This window comes from Oncorhynchus mykiss, chromosome 24 (assembly GCF_013265735.2).
Source record: "Oncorhynchus mykiss isolate Arlee chromosome 24, USDA_OmykA_1.1, whole genome shotgun sequence".
Lineage (NCBI taxonomy): Eukaryota > Metazoa > Chordata > Actinopteri > Salmoniformes > Salmonidae > Oncorhynchus > Oncorhynchus mykiss.
Window position 1 is genome coordinate 7,206,711 of NC_048588.1, and position 21,292 is coordinate 7,228,002.

General features: G+C 46.8%; 1 protein-coding gene across 2 annotated transcripts in view; it reads right to left on the bottom strand.

The window, feature by feature from the left end:
* LOC110503626 overlaps window positions 1-21,292 on the bottom strand; it is a 62,695-nt gene that overhangs the window by 12,741 nt on the left and 28,662 nt on the right. Inside the window, exons 3-7 of one of the 2 annotated variants that reach the window (XM_036961128.1) lie at window positions 17,147-17,550; window positions 10,000-10,100; window positions 3,952-4,018; window positions 2,347-2,393; window positions 610-760 (exon numbers count right to left, since the gene is read on the bottom strand). In XM_036961128.1, the coding sequence (XP_036817023.1) occupies window positions 610-760; window positions 2,347-2,393; window positions 3,952-4,018; window positions 10,000-10,100; window positions 17,147-17,550 (770 nt within the window). Of the gene's footprint in view, window positions 1-609; window positions 761-1,785; window positions 2,134-2,346; window positions 2,394-3,951; window positions 4,019-9,999; window positions 10,101-17,146; window positions 17,551-21,292 lie in introns of those variants that run through there. The other variant, XM_036961129.1, reaches the window with a different exon arrangement.

The window sequence follows — 21,292 nt, forward strand, 5'->3', positions numbered from 1 at the left end:
TGTCTTGTTGACAACATGATAGAACGGCACAGATTATTGTTCGATTTTGCCCGTTCATGTCACTGGCCAATGGGGCCATAGACCAGCGCACCGTTGCTCAGGTTAATATAACTCCCTCATTCGCACTGGTTTATCAACGTTGAAATGAGCTGATTCTCTTTCCATACTCCTTTCTACACACCCACACCATATTGTGCTGCAGCTACCCATACTTGAGAGTAACCACCACAGAAGTGGGCTTGGAGAGAGAACCCGAGGTCGTTGATCAGTGTCCAAACACAGCTAGTTAAATGCCATGAGTTGTGAGTGTGCGTTTAAACATAGGATCCTTATTTCATTTCACAGAATCTCTATGCTTCATTTACTCGCTAGCTGTACCCTTGGTCTGCTGAGTATCACACACCAATAAAGGCAAGGAGTGCAGAGTAAGAAACAGGATGATTTCTGATGATTTGGATTGAAGGGAAACAGTCTACAATGGGGCCTGTACCTTTCCTCTGTGTACAATATAGAGGAGTTGTACATATTCTCTGAATAAGTTTGACATTGATAGTATTGGATCAGTATCATCATATTGTCTCTCTGACCCAGTCCATGACCCATACTGACCTGCAACAGGAGGTGGTACTTGAGGATCCTCTGCACTGGCTTCAGCAGGTAGGTCTCCAGGGGCAGGGAGTGGCACAGGGTGGTCTGTCTCTCCTGGAAGAAGCCCACCAGGCTCTTGTTCTTCATGCAGTCCCTCAGAACAGCCACCGAGCTGGGGAAAGAGATCCAGGAGGAGTGGAGGTGGATGTTGGGGGTGGAAGAGGGGGGGTCCACAGTAAGACTCATCAGTTGGCTCATCGCTATGCCAGACAGTACTTCATCTCATGGTGAAGCCGTACAGTAATGTGTTCAGCGTATGCCTCCGGTCCTCCCTTCAGAGGGGCCTCTTTTTTTGTCTGAACGCAACTATTTACGCACACTAGAACATTCTGCTTCATGCCCCTTGCTGTCCGACTGTGATGTCTTTCTTAGGCAAAAGCTCAGATATCTGTTAACAGCATCTTTTCGGGGTTGAGCTACGAAGGTGGTCTTTTTAAGACATCAGTGGATGAATGCACACAGCTCAGGTACAGGGTCACGGCACCGTCGACATCTCATAACAAATCTAATTCGGTTCTCTGTGACAGACACATGAAAGGCTGTTTATATAGAGCACATGTAGAACACCACATCTTCATGAGGACGGGCAGCGATCCAGTGCTATTCAAACATCTGCCAGTCAAATAGTAGTGGCCCGTGAGATTAGAATTGATGTGGCGCGAAAGATGCTGCTTCCAAAAGGCTCGCGATGCGTTTGTATTTTTACACGCACAATATACTGTAAATTAGCCTGATTGAGCAGTGACCGAATCTTTACCGCGATCATTAAGTCAGTCACTGTCGTCTTTCGTTGGATTCACCTAGTTTCACTTGTCTGTCCGACCACTGAGTAGTTCAAGCTAATCAAGACCCTGAGCACGGTTACATGCACGCGATAATGTGATTATTGTGGATAGTCGGGTTAACATAATAGTTTGTTTAAAACGTTGACGTGCATTTCAAGAAGAATGATTTCCCTAATAATCCTGTTTACATGACACATCTGAAATAAGGCTAGTGCAGAAAATCGCTAACCAAAATAAACGTTCTACCACAGTGGCCATGTTATTTTTTGCGAAGACCTTTTGATTCTGAGTTCGGACATTTGTATGTCAAAACTATTTACAAGATGCATAGGTTCAGTTTTTCAGGACTCACTTCACTGCCGCATAAGAGGGAGGCCCGCACTACCCGGGGCTGGCACATGGACAGATCAAATACACCGCTGGAACGCTGATTAAGGTGTTTACATGTCCTAATCATTTGAAAGATGGCTCAGAAAATCAGGCGTTTTAATCGGCTCATGCTTACTTCGGTTTTGACCGTACTCCGGTTAAGATCAGCAGAGTGAGGTGTTTACACGACTAATGCCATACTTGACCTACTGCCACAATCAGTTTAATATGGAATTATTACTGGTGCATGTAAATGTGCTCAATGTCCATAAAAGTAATTTCCCTTTCACTAATGTCTCTCCACAAAGGATGGTGATTACAACTGTACCCCCCCCCCCCCCCCCCCATCATCATATACAATTGTATTCTTATTGAAATAACAAATGAAAATGTGTATATTGAACTTTACTTGTCCACTGTATTGAATTCATTCCATTCTCACCCCAGGTCACTTCACTATAGCTATCATGCAATGATCCAGGTCGAATGACAGCCCCAAGGGCACATCAGTATAGCGGTGTGTGTGTGTGTGTGTGTGACTTACTTGGGGTAGTTCATACAGTACAGGGTATATATGTCGAAGGCTTCGCTCTAAACAAGAGAAAGAGAAACCCCCCAAAAAACGATTACATTAGTGGGGAGAAGAGAGACAGGTGAGAAAGACCAGCGACACCGAGCGTCGGTCTCCATGTTCCCTCTGCTACAAATCACTGTCATCTGAGAGACCCCCTGTGATCATGTGACACCTCTCCTCACACCAGGGTCATTCTCCAGGTCTCACTCAGAAATAAATACTTTGTTTCTATCTCGTAGCAAAACCCCATTCCCTGACTTATGTAAACATGTATTCTCATCCAAGAAACATCTCATCTAAACATCTCATCTCAGAAAGCAAAGGAACGAGAAAATAATTGCATTTTATATTTAAGTAGGTTTAGATAACGGTTCCGTGAGGTCAACTGAATGTTACCTTCCAAAACAGTTGTGTATACATGTATACTTGTCTTTACCACTCAGTCTTACATATGGCCAGCAGGTATAGGGTTTGAGATTCATAGCTTAGCAGATGGTGAATTGTTACAGGCTACAGCTGACTCCATGTCTTACTGCACCTAAACTAAGAGCACGTATGGCCTCATTCCAAGCAGAAACGGTCACATTTGAACTGCGTTTCCCACATTCCACTCTGCGGTAGCGAGGGGCCCGTTGTTCTCACACTGTTTAGAGAGGTTAGTCTAGCTCAGAGAAGCATCGCAAAACCCAGAATAACCTTGCCGGTAATGGCTTAATCAAATGTACTCTGCATTTCCGCAGCCATCTATAATTGGCCACAACAGTAGCCCAATCAATAGCAGAGAACTATAGGGACCTGCTGGATAAGAGGGTTTGGGCTCCAAAGAGGAAAGTACAGGCTGGAGAAGGGACTAAGAATAGGCACCCTTGGATCCTGGACCGCAAATGGGATTCTGGTTCTTGTGTCTTGGTCCGGCTTTGGCAGGGCCAGGCGTGTCAGTCTGGAGCCCCACATATGGAGGCGTACCCTGGGAGTCAGGGACATAGACGCTGGCCATTCTCCCAGCCGACACAAAGGAGAGCCTGTTTCCCCTGGTTGGTTGGACCCTTCACTGTTCCTGTTTAGTCAGCGGTGGTTCTGTGTCATTACCCAGACAACTAGAGTAGAGCACCATGAGGGTGTGCAGACCCACTCAACTGTAGTGAGCACACGAGTTGAAGGATCACCGCCACCACCGCTTCAGAACCAGAACCAATCACGACATCTCCCTGGTCACGGGCCTGCACACACTCACATAGCCCAAGTACAAACATTTCCTCTGACACACTGCCCAATGTCAGCGGCCCACTTCAAACAGCTGTGGTTCTCTATTTGGCCGAAAACAAAAGTTTGTTTCACACGATCTGCTTGCTTGATATTTTAGCAGCGCTCTGCATCCAGAGAACAAAAGAGCTACTGAATACAAGCACCATATTAGCCTACACAGCGAGCCAGTCTTAAGCCATGACCCAACAGGGGCTGGCTGTGACCAACCATTTGGGAAACACTGGTTTAGGTCATCGCAATACCCACCAAAAATGTGCAATGTGAATTTACGGGTTGTTTGTGCTTTATCATAGCAATGTGGTGACTCACCCTCTCAACGAAGCACTCAGCGATGGCTGCTGCATGAGGACTCCTCTCCAGGTCCTCCAGAAGCTCACTGTGTGTGTGAGAGAGAGAGACAGAGACAGAGACAGAGAGACAGACAGAGAGACAGACAGAGAGAGAGAGCGAGAGAGAGAGAGAGAGTTATGGGCCATGAGAACACCAGTGCGGTAATGTAAACTTATCAATGAAACACACAGAGGTCATGGAACTTGTCTACATTCCTGGGACTCATGCTCTACGAATCAGTACAACAGCTTTCAGTCATGATTAAACATATCACTGTCAAATACTGTAACATCCATGTAACAACTACTCATAACACATAATGATGAGCACATAAACTGCTATGTAAAATGGACAGCACAGATATTGCTTGGTAGACACTGTGCAGTGCTTATGAGTGCATGTGAGTTTGTCAAGGCCTAGGACAGTTCATGAGAACTGAGCACCCCCATTTGTTTGGAGACAGTTATTCCGTCTCCACCGAGGCTCTTGGAGCTGGTGTTGAAGACGATCCTGGCAGGGATGGATCCCAAATCCCAACTCCATTTCCACAAAGGATTCATTTATGTCTCCCCTTCCGATCCTTCCAAACGATCTCCTAAATGCATGCAGATGGGACACATCTAGCCTTGGCTTCACATCAGCCAACCCCAACCAGAACCCCCTTCCAGCTGTCCCACTACCCGCCCCCCTCCGCAACACCCGCACCTTACAAACACAGACCTGAATCAGACTGCCTTTAACAGGGGAGAGTGGGTGGGTGTTTGCTTTCAAGGGTCAAATAACCACGTGCACCCGTTTCACCTTTGATCCCGTGCCACGAGCTCACCCTAGCCTCCTCATCACCATGGAAAGACATCTTATGAAACACATACGCAACCTCTCTCCAGGACCCGGTAACTTTTGATTAACATCCTACTTCGTGGATGTCAGCGGAGGGAGAGAGCGGAGGGTCTCTCTTTTCAGTATCTGAATGAATCAAAATGATCGGTGAAAGATTTTCTTGGCGGGAGAGTGTGGAAAAGGTAAGGAATAGTAGTGAGGAGGGGAGATTTGAGGGAGTGGGGATAGTGATGACGGTTTGAATTCTGACTCCGATTAGGAGAGGATGGAGGTTGACGTAGCTAATGTAATGGCCGTCCCTAGTGGTTACTGGGACATATCAAAAGGGACAACTAGCCTCACATTCCTGGACAGCATGCTGAAACTGAGGGTGTCGTTCGCCGCGGTCCCATCAGCCCGTATCTGAGGTTACACGACGTGATGAGCAGCCCAGTCACACTCAGTTCATTAGCAAAGCCCAACTTCCCTGCATCTCTGAGAGGCCCTGGGCCGCCGGACTGGCCAGTCTCTCGGGATCCCTCCTCTTCCGAAGGAAAACAGAGAGGCGCTCTGTAAACACCCGGAGTTCGCCTTCATACGGCCGGGGGGAAAAGTTCGGAGTGAAACCGCAGCCCTCCATTCTTTCGCGTCGCTCTCTCCTCCCTCGGAGACGAGGCTTGTTTCGCGGCTGCCCTCCGCGGTGAGAGGGCGTCATTAGGGTTTCGGGGGAAGCAGAGGGGAGTTATGGGTGGTTTTTTACCAAATGGCCACAGAGCAGGGTGTCTCTGAGTGCCACTGGCCCTGACTGATGTGGGAATCCTGTTGTTGACAGACAAAGACAAAGAGAAAGAGGGAACAAAGAACATGCCACCACAGAGACATTCCCCTCCATCTGCAAGAGCAAAGGGCTTTCCACAAGACTACATCTGCAGTGCTGCAGCATGTTTGCAAACTTGTATCCTCACGTTGGATTTAATTAAGGCTTGGCACTTACAAGAAGGGCCTGGTACTTTAAGACAAAAGCCCTGGAATGTATTTGGCTGTCAGGACCTTGGACTTGAGTTATGCTTGTAACCAACCCTACTTATTACTTTCCCAGCTTTTCATTTTGAAAACACTCCATCCATAGACTTTGAACAGAGATGCTCCATATTTGAGTTCTGGGGGAAAAGTCCAGTTTTAAGTCACGCCTACTGATTTGATCTCCTCACCGTACGCGTATTGTTCTTCCCTGTGAAATATGACACACGACAAGCTGGTATTTGAAGTACGCGCATTTGATCCTCTAAGATCGAGGGTGAACCGTGAGGGGAAAGAGGAGTTTCCTCCAGATGATCCCTTTACAGTCGTATATATTTCACGAGGACTTACAGTCAAACAGGGGAGTCACCTGAGAGGCGCACTGTCAATGAACTCACACGCTCCCTCACTTCTCTCTGTTCCGTTCTTTCCACGTCCGTACATCTGAACCCCTCTTTTCATTGTGTTTATAAGGTAATACCTTCCATACGGCCTGTTCCCCCTTCTCTTTCCCTGCGGTACTCCTCACTTCCCTCCTTCTTCTCCTTTAATAATCATCCCTCTCTCATGGAGTGCGATCTCTGCATTAGATTTTAAGCACTTGCAGGTCTGTTTTCCTCTTCAGTAACTACACAGTAAGTGCCAGCAACAAAAGCAACAGAGACCTATCTAGATCCCTTCATTCAGAGAATGTTTATATGCACTTGAACCTTGCTGGCCTTGTGTTCCCAATCCCATCCCTGAGTATCGTCACACGCTGACTTCACCGCCTCTCTCAAAAGTGAGAACTTCTTTCATGTGACACCACATCCTCAGCAACACCACCCACTCCCACACGAGTCACGGCAGATAAAAGCAGACAGCATGGATCCAGGGCTGTTTAGGGGGATCCCAGCCAGGCAGACTTCTCCGGGTCACAAGGATGACTGTGAAGGGGTGGGTGGCCTGAGCACTCAGACTGTCTCAGTCTGGTCAGGTGCGAGAGGCTGAGGGGTTATGTCTTTTGTGTGGGACTTCATGGGAGCCGTGACCCCAGGCAAGCATGCAGGGGTCACAGTGAGGTCTAAATCACACGTAGTGGAGGAATCTAAACAGGCTTGACTAAACGTCACCGCACACGGGACGCCCCCGGGATATGAACGATGGGCCCCGGAGCCCAGCCCCTTAATGTACGTTAAACAAGCAACGTGTCTACTCCATGAGAAATGGAAGGAATTAGACACACATAGAAATATAATTACCAGAACAGGGAAACTGTTCTACTTCTATATTTCTATGGTGCCAGCGTCCACATTCCAATAGACTTCAACTCTATGGCACAACTTAAATACCGGCAGTATAGGAAATAGTGGTGGTACACCAAACGGGTAATAAAACCATTATCCACAGTCACTGGAGGTAATTGATCTGTTTATACTGTAACGTCATGCACTATCAATGTGCGCTGTCCATGGCCAGCATTGAAACCCGTGATACTATACAGAACATTTGCTTCTTATTAGGCTTTTTCTTACAGATCCTCTACTTCTCATTATCATTATACAGTACAGCAGCTGCACGCCAAAAAAAAAAAAAAATCCTTTTGAAAGGTCTATGTTTCTAGTTGAAATTGACTTCGCGTGCGAGTCGTGGCCTGGCTTCGCACCAGGCCTTAGACAGACACAAGAGATAAATCATGGAACTCAGACAATGCAATTGAACATCTTCATGTGCTGTAGTAAAGTCTCTATCGCTCTCTGTCTCTCCGTTTCTTTGTTTCTGTGTTTCTCACATGCGCTGTATTAGACTACAGAGGATTTCAACGTCTCCGGCAAACTTTCCATATGAGGGATTTGGAACAGAGAGACGAAAGAGAGGATGGACAGAGGTGCTTAGCAAGAGACGGTTAAGCCATCTTGATAAGCTCAGGCCTGACTAATCTCTCTGTCTCTGTGTCTGTCTCTTGGTCTCTCATGATGGGTTGGGTTAGAAAAAGTTACAGGTCACGATTCCAACGTATTTGTCACGTATCCATAGAGATAAATCTATATGTGATGCCGGATCCTTTTTCCTTGGCAGACTAGACAATTCCAGCACTTCTCTGACTGTCCTAGTGGCCCGTTCAGCCACAGTTTCTACTCAGCCGCGAATCTAATAAAGATGGACAGGATTAACCGCACTAACTACTAGAATAGTACAGAGCACGTCTGTCTGTCCTGGCTGTGGTGTTCGCCAGGCTGTGCCCTGTCTCTCGCCGCGGTGCGGTCGGCTCACAGCAGGGTCCAGAGCTCTAACCCCGGGCTTTGTCCACCGCGGCGGGCCACGGCGAACGACATCCGTATGCTGCCTGGAGAACAGGCCAAGAAAGTAGACGTAACAACACCAGTGAGGATACAGGGGCTGCATACCACAGCGATGAGGAGATGAGATTTAGGAAAGGCAGAACAAGAGAAAGGACGAGGGAGAAAAGGGTCAAGTTTTTTTGGGGCAAGAAGAGGATAAAGGTGAAGTCTATCCTTGTTCCTCTCTCAGATGAACGGTGCACTACTTTGAGTGATGAAAAATTGAAAAAGAGAGTTAGCAACAACAACAAAAAAATTCTCCCTGGGAGCCTGTTAGGGAACTGACTGCTCTCATTCTGCTCATTACAAACAAATGTAATTTATGGACTAGCTAGCCCCACGGCAGCGAGCAATGGGGGTAAACCCCTGGCACTGATGCACATACTCTACTGTACTTCAATGAGTTACTCTGCACAGAGCCTGGGGCAGATGGGAGAAATCCCTCACTCTCTCTGTTTCTTTCTGCAACAGTGAGGCCATTTCCCATGATAACCGGGGGCAGGAAGCCATATTGGATTTGGAGACGGAGGTGGCAGGTTAGGAGCACTTACTCATGTAGAGGGAGGTATGTAATGAAAAGAGCCGACTTGGCACGGGCATTGAGACTGAAGTGTGAAAACAACAAGTGTCAGCAGGGGGGCAGGGCGAGGAGCGTTGAGGAAATAGGAAAAATATGAGCGGTACTCTTCCCAGGGCTTCACTGGAAGCTGCCGGGAGGCCAAACTCATCCCTGCCATTTCTCCCTACACAATGTTCCCATCACTGAATGAACTGAACTAATGACATGGGAATGATTGACGCTTTTCATTGACACATTCGCTATTCCAGGCAAATAAACAGAAATACCGTGCCAATGCATCACTCCTGAAATGGGGAAATTATGAAAATCAGGCTACAGTTAAACAAAGTCCAATCGCTTGAGCAACTCAAATGGTTGTTTCCCTACCCTCCTGTAAAACAGGTTCCAGGAAACAGAAATGGATCTCTTACTTTCAGTGTAAACAGCAATCTGAAAACATCTAGCTGGAGAGCATCTCAGATACGCTGCCGTGCCACTGTGTACGGAACATCATCTCACACATATAAGCAATCTCAAGCCTCGTCTCTGGTTGTGGAATGTGAAATGCAGTGAGCCATGACTTAAGACGTATACCTTAACCTTGAGAGCTGTTGTGACCATAACTGGGCTCACTGGATAGTATCACTTATTCCAAGTCCCTCTCGCTGTCTTTTTCTTTGTTGCCTGCATCTCTCTCTCTCTCTCTCTCTCCCACCCCTCTCTCTCTCTATCTCTGTTTCTCTCTATCTCTCTCTGTGTCTGCACATTGTCTGTCTGGTGGAGGCCTGGGGTCTGGGCCAGCCATTGTGTCTGCAGCACATTAAACGGACATCACTGCCACCCAGGCTGCAGGCTGTACACAAGCTGCCTCGGCAGAGAGAGCGAGAGAGAGAGAGAGAGAGAGAGAGAGCATGGAGCAGAAGAGTGAGAGGACGGAGACAAGCAGAGAAAGGGAGGAGAAAGGAGGGTAGGGTTTAAGGGTAGCTGCAGGAGAGTTCTCGCCACCATAGTTGTAGAATTTTACATGAATCAGTGCTGAGTGAAATTGAGCCGAGTAAAATGGAAAAAGTTGCAATTTTTGTTGATGGTAAGTGGTAGTATTGATCACCAATTAGACATTGCACTGGGACGAAAGACGTCGCGTACCTCCAACATTTTCATGGACAGAAGCTAAGATCTACACAAAAGCACGAGGACACATGTCATCGACCCCAGTTCAGGGCTGATACAGTCTAACAGCTGTGGCGACCAGTGAGGATGAAGTAGGTCTAACGTGTAAGCAGACAGAGAGAACACACACTAACCCACCTGTTGAACTCATAGATGTCCTCAATGTTGCAGAACAGAGTGCTGACTTCCTCCGGCTTGAGTGGCAGGTCCCCACAGTCAATGATGCAACCCAGGTAGTCCTGAGAGAGAGAGAGAGAGAGAGAAGAGAGAGAGAGAGAGAGAGATTCATACTTCAAGTTCGTTTGTTTCTGACTTCATAACACAAAATGCCTAAGCATAGTTGCTCAAATGGACAAAAGTTCCTTCTTCGTCCCTCCCCAGCGTGGTAGCTTTAGATCTTCCAAATGATTCTCTGATAGCTGTCTTACGGTCATTTGTAATTGAATTATCATGAAGGCTTTCTTCGTGAGAAAAAATGGATACTTGAGCCCTACATCAATCCTTACTGTAAACGCACCGAGAAGCCCAAGAAAGCAAACCTGGCAATTAATGCAGTGGTAAAGGCCTCGTTGTTACAATATTTTTCATTTTCCTTTCGTGCTCCTCTCTCTGACCTGGGAAATAAAGCCATGCTCCAGTCTCATGAGTATGATATGCCCCCCCCCCCCCCCCCCCCTAAAAACACAGACTAACATCCCCAAGTACCACCACCCACAGGGCACGTTGCTCCGCAAAACCTGGAAGAGAGCATTCCAACCTGGGCCTTAAGAAAGACAGGGGCTTCAAAATGTGTCTGGCCCAGAGCACAGTACTCTCCAAGTCTACCACCTTCAATGCAGTGTTCATTAGTTAGGCTAAAATACCTTATATAGGCTAGCTGTCAGCACTTTATCAGAGGCCTCCAGGGTCCAATAGTCCCGTAATCAGCATGTTTTTTTAAGTGGCCAACAAGCCCATCTGATAAAGCCACATCCTACAGACAACTCTCTCTCTCCAGATGCCAACCCGATGGAGAAACCACAGAGGATCCTATCCAGGGTTGCTGTTCATTCTGTTGGTCTGAGTTTAACAGAGTCCACCCAGAGACCCAGTTACCATTCTGGCCCGCGAGCACGAGCCAACAACAGAAAAACAAAGAGGGGCTAAATTAGGATGAAGCCAATTTAATTGCAAAAATAAACGGGTTTAAATAAACAAACAGACAAAGTATGCGTGAGAGTACAGGGGGGTGGGAGGGAGTGAGAGGTGGGGATGGCAGGGCGTTATGACCAGGAAGGGGGCTTCAATGTACCCTAACCCTGATAGAGCCCGAGCAGAGTGGAGCGCTCCTAGGGTACATTCCTGGATGGTAAAATGTTTTTTTTTCTTTGTCTCCAGTTGTGTTTGTTTCCAGAGCCACCGGGGTTCTGGGAAAAGCAAACAGACCGAGGTGGGGCAAAGTGAGACGAAAAATAAGGGGGGCTCCGCCACATTCATCACCTTTTAAAGGCAAGGGAACACTGGCACTGTAATTACTGTCGACTTACAGACAGTCACGGGTGAACAAGAATTCCCCCTCGGGCACACACTTACACATACAGACAGAGAGACAGACACACATACGCAGGCAGGCACACACACACACACACACTCCTTTCGGAGGGCAAGGAGGACCCATAGCAAGAAGAGAGGAGGAGAGCAAGAGACAGATGGATGAGTGAGAAGTTGACAGAAGAAGCGAGGAGAAGACCGGAACAATGAGGAAGAGACTTGAGGGGGAAATTGAGACATAAGAGGGTTAAACGCAGAGCACAAGAACAGAAAGGACTGAGAAAGAGATACATGTTTCACTGTGAAAGGGAAGAAAGACAGCTAGAATGAAAGCAAAGAGAGAGAGAGATCGAGAGGCTGGAGCAGCCGGCAGGTTTTGGTCTCTTTGTCTGAGAAACTAGGTCAGAGTTTGGAGAAAGGAGTTTGTCCCTCTGTGCTGCCTGCGAGGGCCCCTCCATCCCCTCCGCATGTGGCCCAAACTGGGGGGTTACAGCCAAGGAGAGGCAAAAAAACACTCCGTTCCCCCTAAACCCCCACCCCCCAATTTCCTGTCCTATTTGGCAGGAGTACAACGAGAACGAAAGGGGGCTTCGCTCTCCCTGGCTCTCCCAATTTTCTCTCCACCTTTCTCCTCCTGTGTCTTCCAACATACTGTATACTGCACATTCAAGACCTATATGAGCAAATACATATGGGAGCTCACGCATGCACAAACACGAGAAGGCAAGCTAATAAACTGTTCACACACACACACACACACACACACACACACACACACACACACACTGACTCCAATCATCATACTTGGTTCTTATTACCACTGCAACTTTGACATCATCCCTGGATCAAAACCAGATTTCCATAGCTGTAAAGGCTGAGCCTAACGCACGCTCGAGCCGATAGACATCACATGTGTCAGCAGTCACACAGTCAGCAGTCACACAGTCAGCAGTCTGGGACAACCGACAACTAACTCCATTCCATCAACTCAGATGCCCACAGCTGCGCTCTGTCCCAAATCCCTGTCCCGCATAAACAAATGTATGGACATTTGTTCTGTAAGGCATCCCTGCACAGGCCAGCTCTGTCAAATGCCTGCTCGTTTTACTGGCTCTTAAAAGGCTGGGCTTCAAAAATGGGGTTACATTTCAGGCATTCTCAAACCTCTAACGCATACCCCACACACCCACCATGATATGTCCTGAAGAACTATCTCTCTCTCTCTCTCTCTCTCTCAACCACGCACAGAAGCACATTTACCCCTCCACTCTCAGCACTGTTCTCCCAGAGCGCTGATTGCATCACCTGCTGATCTCCACCTGCTAATGGGCAGCATTGGCAACGTTCCCCCTCTCTCCACATCAAAGCAGAGGCAGAACCCCTTAACTACGCAATGCCGGTACAGGGACAAGGTGGAGACGCAATTCAACGGCTCAGACACAAGAGGTAAGTGACAGGATCTAAATGAAATCACAACACCTTCTTTGCCCGCTATGAGGATAATACAGTGCCACCGCCGTGGCCCGCTAACAAGGACTGTGCACCCCCCCTCTCCTTCTCCGTGGCTGATGCGAGAAAAACAATTAAACACGTTAACCCTCGCAAGGCTGCTGGCCTAGACGGCATACCTAGCCGCGTCCTCAGAGCGTGCGCAGACCAGCTGTTTTTACGGACTTATTCAATTGCTCCCTATCCCAGTCTGTTGTCCCCACATGCTTCAAGATGGGTACCATTGTTCCTGTACCCAAGAAGGCAAAGATAACTGCTTGCATCCCGCCCCAACAGGTTCACAAGCTCATCATCAAGCTGGAGGCCCTGTGTCTCGCCCCCACCCTGTGAAATTGGGTCCTGGACTTCCTGACGGGCCACCCCCAGGTGGTGAAGGTAAGAAACAACATCTCCACTTGGCTGACCCTCAACACTGGGGCCCCACAAGGGTGCGTGCTCAGCCCCCTCGTGTACTCCCTGTCCACCCTCGACTGCGTGGCCATGCACGCCTCCAACTCAATCATAAAGTTTGCAGACGACACAGTAGTGGGCTTGATTACCAACAACGACGGGACAGCCTACAGGGATGAGGTGAGGGCACTCGGAGTGTGGTGTCAGGAAAACAACCTCCCACTCAATGTCAACAAAACAAAAGGGATAATCATGGATTTCAGGAAACAGCAGAGGGGGCACCCCCCTATCCACATCGAAGGGACAGCAGTGGAGAAGGTGGAAAGTTTTATGTTCCTCGGTGTACATATCACCGAGAAACTGAAATGGTCCACACACACAGACAGCGTGGTGAAGAAGGCCCAACAGCGCCTCTTCAACCTCAGGAGGCTGAAGAAATTTGGCTTGTCACCTAAAACCCTGACAAACTTCTACAGATGCACAATCGAGAGCATCCTATCGGGCTGTATCACAGCCTGGTACGGCAACTGCACCGCCCTCAACCGCAACCCTCTCCAGAGGGTGGTGCGGTCTACACAACGCATCACCGGGGGCAAACTACCTGCCCTCCAGGACACCTACACCACCCGATGTCACAGGAGGCCAAAAAGATCATCAAGGACAACAACCACCCAAGACACAGACTGTTCAGCCCGCTAACATCCAGAAAGCGAGGTCAGTACAGGTGCAGTAAAGCAGGGACCGAGAGACTGAAAAACAGCTTGCATCTCAAGGCCATCAGTGTCACGTTCTGACCTTTTATTTCCTTTGTTTTGTCGTTATTTAGTATGGTCAGGGCGTGAGTTGGGGTGGGCAGTCTATGTTTGTTTTTCTATGATTTTGGGATTTCTATGTTTCGGCCTAGTATGGTTCTCAATCAGAGGCAGGTGTCATTAGTTGTCTCTGATTGAGAATCATACTTAGGTAGCCTGGGTTTCACTGTTTGTTTGTGGGTGATTGTCTATGTTAGTTGCTTGTGTCAGCACAGTTCTCATTATAGCGTCACGGTCGTTATTTAGTTTATTGTTTTGTATAGTTTGTATTCAGTATTCAGTGCTTTCTTTTATTTAAAAAATCATCATGAACACATACCCCTCTGCATTTTGGTCTACTTCATACGACGATCGTGACAATCAGACTGCTAAACAGTATTCACTAACTCAGAGATGATGCTGCCTACATTGAGACCCAATCACTGGCCACTTTAATAAATGGACCACTAGTCACTTTAAACAATGCCAATTTAAATAATGCCACTTTAATAATGTTTACATATCTTACATTACTCATATCACATGTACATACTGTATATTATACTGTATATTATACCATCTATTGCACCTTGCCTATGCTACTCGGCTATCGCTCATCCATATACTTATATGTACATATTCTCATTCACCCCTTTAGATTTGTGTGTATTAGACGTCAGGGCTTTCATACTTCCTGTGCTTAGCGGAGCAGAGCTGTTGTGAAGGAAGTTGTCAGGGAAGTGAGGTTGTGTTTAGACAGGACCTCACGCCCTCACCTACTGTCAATCAGTCACGTCAATGCGGAGCAATACAGAGCTCTCCGCATTGTTACAAAATTTGAGAGGCGCACGAAGATGCATTACAGAGCTTGATTTGGCCTCTGCATGCATTCAGGAGCTCCGCAATTGCTTCACACCCTCCATGTGAAACCGCCAACCACATTTTTGGATCACGAATAAATTGGCTTTTACCCTAACTGCTACCCTACATGTAAATGTCAAACTAACCCTAAACCAGGAAAAGAGTTCCTAATTACTTTTTCAAGGGAGTGCTGGCCTCCCATAAAATTAGCCATTAAAGTGATGTCACTTCCTTTAAGACTGTCTTTCTTCTGTTTTCCTCCTCAGTCCCGTAGAGAGACTCCTGATTCCTGACCTGTCTTAATACCCTTTTGTGACTAGGGGGCAGTATTTTCATTTTTGGAAAAATAACGTTCCCGTAGTAAACGGGATCTTTTGTCAGGACAAGATGCTAGAATATGCATATAATTGACAGCTTAGGATAGAAAACACTCTAAAGTTTCCAAAACTGTAAAAATATTGTCTGTTAATATAACAGAACTGATATTGCAGGCGAAAGCCTGAGAAAAATCCAATCCGGAAGTGACTCATCTTTTGAAAGCTCTTGCGTTGCAATGCGTCCCTATTGAGCAGTGAATGGGCTATCAACCAGATTACTTTTTCTCCGTATTCCCCAAGGTGTCTACAGCATTGTGACGTAGTTTTACGCATTTATGTTGAAGAATACCCGTTAGCGGCTACATTGCGCAACTGGTCACCTGATGGCTCCCAGAGTGATTCTCGCGTAAAATACAGAGGTAGACATTATTCCAATCGGTCCTACAGAAAAACAAATTGTCCCAGTGGATATATTATCGAATAGATGTTAGAAAAACACCTTGAGGATTGATTATAAACAACGTTTGCCATGTTTCTATCGATATTATGGAGCTATTTTAAAAATGTAGATTTTTCGGCGTTTTCGTGACTGCAATTTCCGGGGGATTTCTCAGCCAAACGTGAAGAAGAAACGGAGCTATTTCGCCTACAAAAATAATATTTTTGGAAAAAAGGAACATTGGCTATCTAACTGGGAGTCTCGTGAGTGAAAACATCCGAAGCTCATCAAAGGTAAATGATTTAATTTGATTGCTTTTCTGATTTCCGTGACCAAGTTACCTGCTGCTTGCTGGACAAAATGCTATGCTAGGCTATCGATAAACTTACACAAATGCTTGTCTAGCTTTGGCTGTAAAGCATATTTTGAAAATCTGAGATGACAGGGTGATTAACAAAATGCTAAGCTGTGTATATATATATATATATTTCACTTGTGATTTTCATGAACAGGAATATTTTCTAGGAATATTTATGTCCGTTGCGTTATGCTAGTGGCAGTCGATGATTACGCTCCCGGACCCGGGATGGGGAGTTCCTAGAGGCCACAGCTAAATCCATCCGCTTCCAAGGGCAATATGATAAAAGTGTTGACGGCCGTCCACTCAGAGGGCCCCTGACTCAAAAACCCCACTCTGTTCCTTATCAAACTAATTCTCCCTCTGTGTGTATGTGTGTGTGTGTGTGTGTGTGTGTGTGTGTGTGTGTGTGTGTGTGTGTGTGTGTGTGTGTGTGTGTGTGTGTGTGTGAGAGAGAGAGAGAGAGAGATCAGTCACAGACTCCTCATTGTCGCAGGCCAGCTGACCCTATCGGATAAGAGTGTGAAACACTCTTTTGAAGTAATGACTTGGATTTACTGCTGCTTTCATCCTGTGCCATGCCCTCCTCTTGCCCTCCTCGTGTTCCACCTCTGCCACTGATGGATGGAGCTACAGAGGCACAAGGGGAGGCCAGACAGGGCTCCAAGATGGCCACCGAACGAAGAGGGGATGAAAGCATTGTTCACATTTTACTAATAGGAAGCTGGTGGGAGAGTCGAGGAGTTCCTCGTCGGAAAGGGGTTGAAAAACTGCTGACACAACTACAGTATCCACGAGTTCCAGTTTCACTATAGACATTAGGCATTGTGCTATTTCCAATTCAGAAATAATCAACTCAATATGTATACTGTAAACTGTATACATGCCAATATGTAAACCATATGATGATCATGTTAAACCCTATTCTTTCCATGTCAATATGGTACCAAGTACCAGGAATGAAGAGGTAATGCTGACCTCAGACCAGTATCAGCAGCAGGCCAGAGCATAGAGAGGAGACACACTGACTGTACTGAGGACAGGAGGAGAGGAAAGGAGAGTGGTTTGGAGGGGAGCGTTTCTTTCTTACCTCTACGATGCTCTTCAGGTCCCTCACGTATGCCTGCTCCGTCTCCACTATCTCCAGCGCCACCCTCTCCAAGCGAGACAGCTTGGGCAGGGACGCGGCGGTGGCAGGGTTTACCCCCGCTGGGAGTTGGGAGAGAGGAGTGAGGTCCAGGCTGATGTCGGAGCCGTTGCGCTGCGGCGAGGAAGGGTAGGCAGGCACGGCCCCGTAGGGCAGCGAGGAGGAAGAGGAAGAGTGTCCGTCCTGCAGGGAGACGGAGGAGGCAGAGGAGCTGAGGCTGGCCGTGCGGTCGCTGTCCGAGCACACCGTGTTGACCGAGGTGCAGCTCCCGCGGGAGGCGCGCTCCGACGAGGTCATCCTACCCACAATGCTGCTCAGGGAGGACACGGAGGAGGGGCGCTTGGCAGCTGGGTGAGGGGAGAAGATGGAGAAAAAAGGAGGAGACGGTCAATGTCATGTCAACATAAATCAACACAAACTCCAACCAACCAACCAACCAACAAACCAACCAACCAACCACGCAGGACTGTTTTAACCTGACAGGCTTTTCTTGGATCACTTTCACACTTCGCTGAAGTCTATTAAAATAAATCAGTTCAAATGACCAGGTTGGGCTGCCAGCAGCAGTTGGGAAATTGGTTGACACAGGTGCTAGAAGACTTTGCCTTCATCTTTTGGGGAAGAATTAGACAAAATACTTACAGTACAGCTACAAGACTAATATGTAGTCTGCCATGAAAGTCAGAGCAGGCTGACTGAACAGCTTACTTTGTGTTCCTCTGAACATGACCACAAAGCTGCCATGCAGGAAACAAGGGGTGTCAAAAAAAAGGTATAATTACGAGAAAACCTTCTCTTTTTTTCACAGTTTGGTTGCTACAATCTCGCTGTCAATCTTCTTGTTCTGGCAACCTCCTGCACTTTTGTGCAAAAACACACAAAGCCAATTCAGGGCTAACAGGAAACAGAGAGAACAATTTCCTCCCCCCAGCTTGATCTGCCGGTCGGTGGACTAAATTCGGTGAGGCCCCAGTGACCCCCTTTATTAGGACCATCTCAGCGTTGTCAGGCAAGGCCAATTGAACACAGGAAACAGAACACTAGACAGAAAAAGGTTCTGTCTGCAATCAAACAATTTGAGAGAAAATAGACTGGTTGTCATGGTAAATGAGCATGAAATAAGCCCAGGCTACGAAGAAATAGTTTCATTGTGTCGAGCGTAAAATGTAGAACTGGTGGTGCTACAATGGTTGCCCACTTTAGAAAGGGAGGGCCAACCGAGAGGAACAATCCATCACTTCCTGCGGCATAATGGTTCAGTTTAAAAGACTGGTATATGCCCTCTCTCGCTCATGAACCTTTACATGACGACAACGAAAACAACAACTCCTTATTTAGCTACTGTATGCCATCCTCAACAGAATCCAGGGCCACTGTTTTCTTCTTAAAGTGTTACCCGAATCCCACCATGTAATCAGGAATCCCTTGTTTGTCTGTGACCGAGGTGTGTATCTCCATCTATCAGAAGCTTCATTTAACCATTAGCTGTTGCAGGGATTCACCGTGGTTTCCTTGCTCGAGGACATTCACATACGATTCTAAAGCATTTTGGCAGAATGAATTGTCTGAATTTGATTTAAGTAAACTCATGAGCTGCTTGAAGGGCAATGTTTATCTACGTTGGGCTGATTCCAAGAAAAGCAGTAGAATGTCTCCAGTCTTATATGGACGGAAAATGACTTTGCTTCAGTAGAGAAAATAGAGAAAGACAGCAGAATATGCCCTCCAGCTTAACATAGATGTGAATGCTTGACTGGGGGTAATCTCCATTTAGTAAGAGGCCGGGTGAGACTCCTTGTGCACGTGTGCATGAAAAAAAAATCGTATCACTTCAGGAAACAAAAATATCAATTATGATAAACTATCCTATTAAAGTCAATTTTATTATAATCAAGGATTCATTAACTTTTTAAAAAATTGGTTTGTTTTTACAATCGGTTAAAAGGAGGTCAAACAGCCCTTCTTCTATAAACACACTGGATATTTATGTTAAGACACTTGACTGCAAAAGGGCAGATGCATCGTTACCAATAATTATATAGAAAAATGATATAATCAGTATAATTGCTCCAAAATCTTATTATACTTTCTAATTGCTGACATTTTACACAATGAATCTTAGTGGTTTTCCGTGGAGAGTGTCCAAAGTTTAATTTTCAACCTCACGGCTGCCCAATTGGGAATTACCTTATTTGAGGCTAACACAGACTATAAACTTGCAATATGTGTATATGGATAGAGTTTCCATGGTCATAAGTCAAATCACTGCATTACGCAGTGCTATATTGCTCTCGTCAAAGCTGATACCTGACCCATTGTCTTTATCCTCTCCCTGGAGCCTGGGTGGCAGCTGTCGTTTTCCAACACTCCCATTCAGAAAAACGAACACTCTTAGAAATAAAGATGCTATCTGGAACCTAAAAGAGTTCTTCAGCTGTCCCTATAGGAGAAGCCTTTTGGAACCCTTTGATCATGGCTGAGTAGGATTTTGTTGATTCAACTAATCCTCTTTTACACTTTTTAATGTCACCGTAATCAAATATTTTTGGGGAAAACTGGCAATTGAGTCATGAGAGTAGAATGGATTCAACTCAAGAGACCCATGTGGGCTCAAGTGGAACATTCAGGAAGATTTTTCTACACTGACGCTGCTCCACAGTAGGTATATACAATCGCAGTATTTTCCCTGGCGTCAAAACGTTTAAGACAGCCCACCAAAACACAGACGTGGGCTGAGATGAGATCAGAGAAAAGGTCGGAGAGGGAGCCCAAAGGTCTGGAGTGGATACTCTGAGTAATACTCAAAATAATACTGCCACAATCAGGGTTAAACATGTTAACATTATTGTACTAATGCAGGATATATGGCCAAAGCCATATCTGAGGTGACCAGTCCTGTGCACACTAACCTACCCAACAGTCATAGTAGTAAACTCACCAAAGAAAGAAACTTCCCTTTTTCAGGACGATGTCCTTCAAAGATAATTCGTAAAAATCCAAACAACTTCACAGATCTTCATTGTAGAGGGTTTAAACACTGTTTCTCATGCTTGTTCAATGAACTATAAACAATTAATGAACATGCACCTGTGGAACGGTCGTTAAGACACTAACAGCTTACAGACGGTAGGCAATTAAGATCACAGTTATGAAAGCTTAGGACACTAAAGAGGCCTTACTACTTACTCTGAAAAACACCTGAACGTGCCTTAGGCATGCTACAAGGAGGCATGAGGACTGCAGATGTGACCAGGGCAATAAATTGCAATGTGCGTACTGTGAGACTCCTAAGACAGCGCTACAGGGAGACAGGGTGGACAGCTGATCATCCTCGCAGTGGCAGAACGCGTGTAACAACACCTGCACAGGATCGGTACATCTGAACATCACACCTGCGGGACAGGTACAGGATGGCAACAACAACTGCCCGAGTAACACCAGGAACGCATAATCCCTCCATCAGTGCTCAGAGAGGCTGGACTGAGGGCTTATAGACCAGTTGTAAGGCAGGTCCTCACCAGACATCACCGGCAACAACATCGCCTATTGGCATAAACCCACCGTCGCTGGATCAGACAGGATTGGCAAAAAGTGCTCTTCACTGACGTTTCACCAGGGGTGATGGTCGGATTCGCGTTTATCGTCGAGGGAATGAGCGTTACACTGAGGCCTGTACTCTGGAATGGGATCGATTTGGAGGTGGAGGGTCCGTCATGGTCTGGGGCGGTGTGTCTCAGCATCATCAGACTGAGCTTGTTGTCATTGCAGGCAATCCTCCTCCCTCATGTGGTACCCTTCCTGCAGGCTCATGCTGACATGACCCTCCAGCATGACAATGCCACCAGCCATATTGCTCATTCTGTGTGTGTTTTCCTGCAAGACAGGAATGTCAGTGTTCTGCCATGGCCAGCGAAGAGCCCGGATCTCAAGCCCATTGAGCATGCCTGGGACCTGTTGGATCGGAGGGTGAGGGGCAGGGCCATCCCCCCCCCCCCCCCCAGGAATGTCTGGGAACCTGCAGGTGCCTTGGTGGTGCCTTGGTGGAAGAGTGGGATAACATCTCACAGCAAGAACTGGCAAATCTATTGC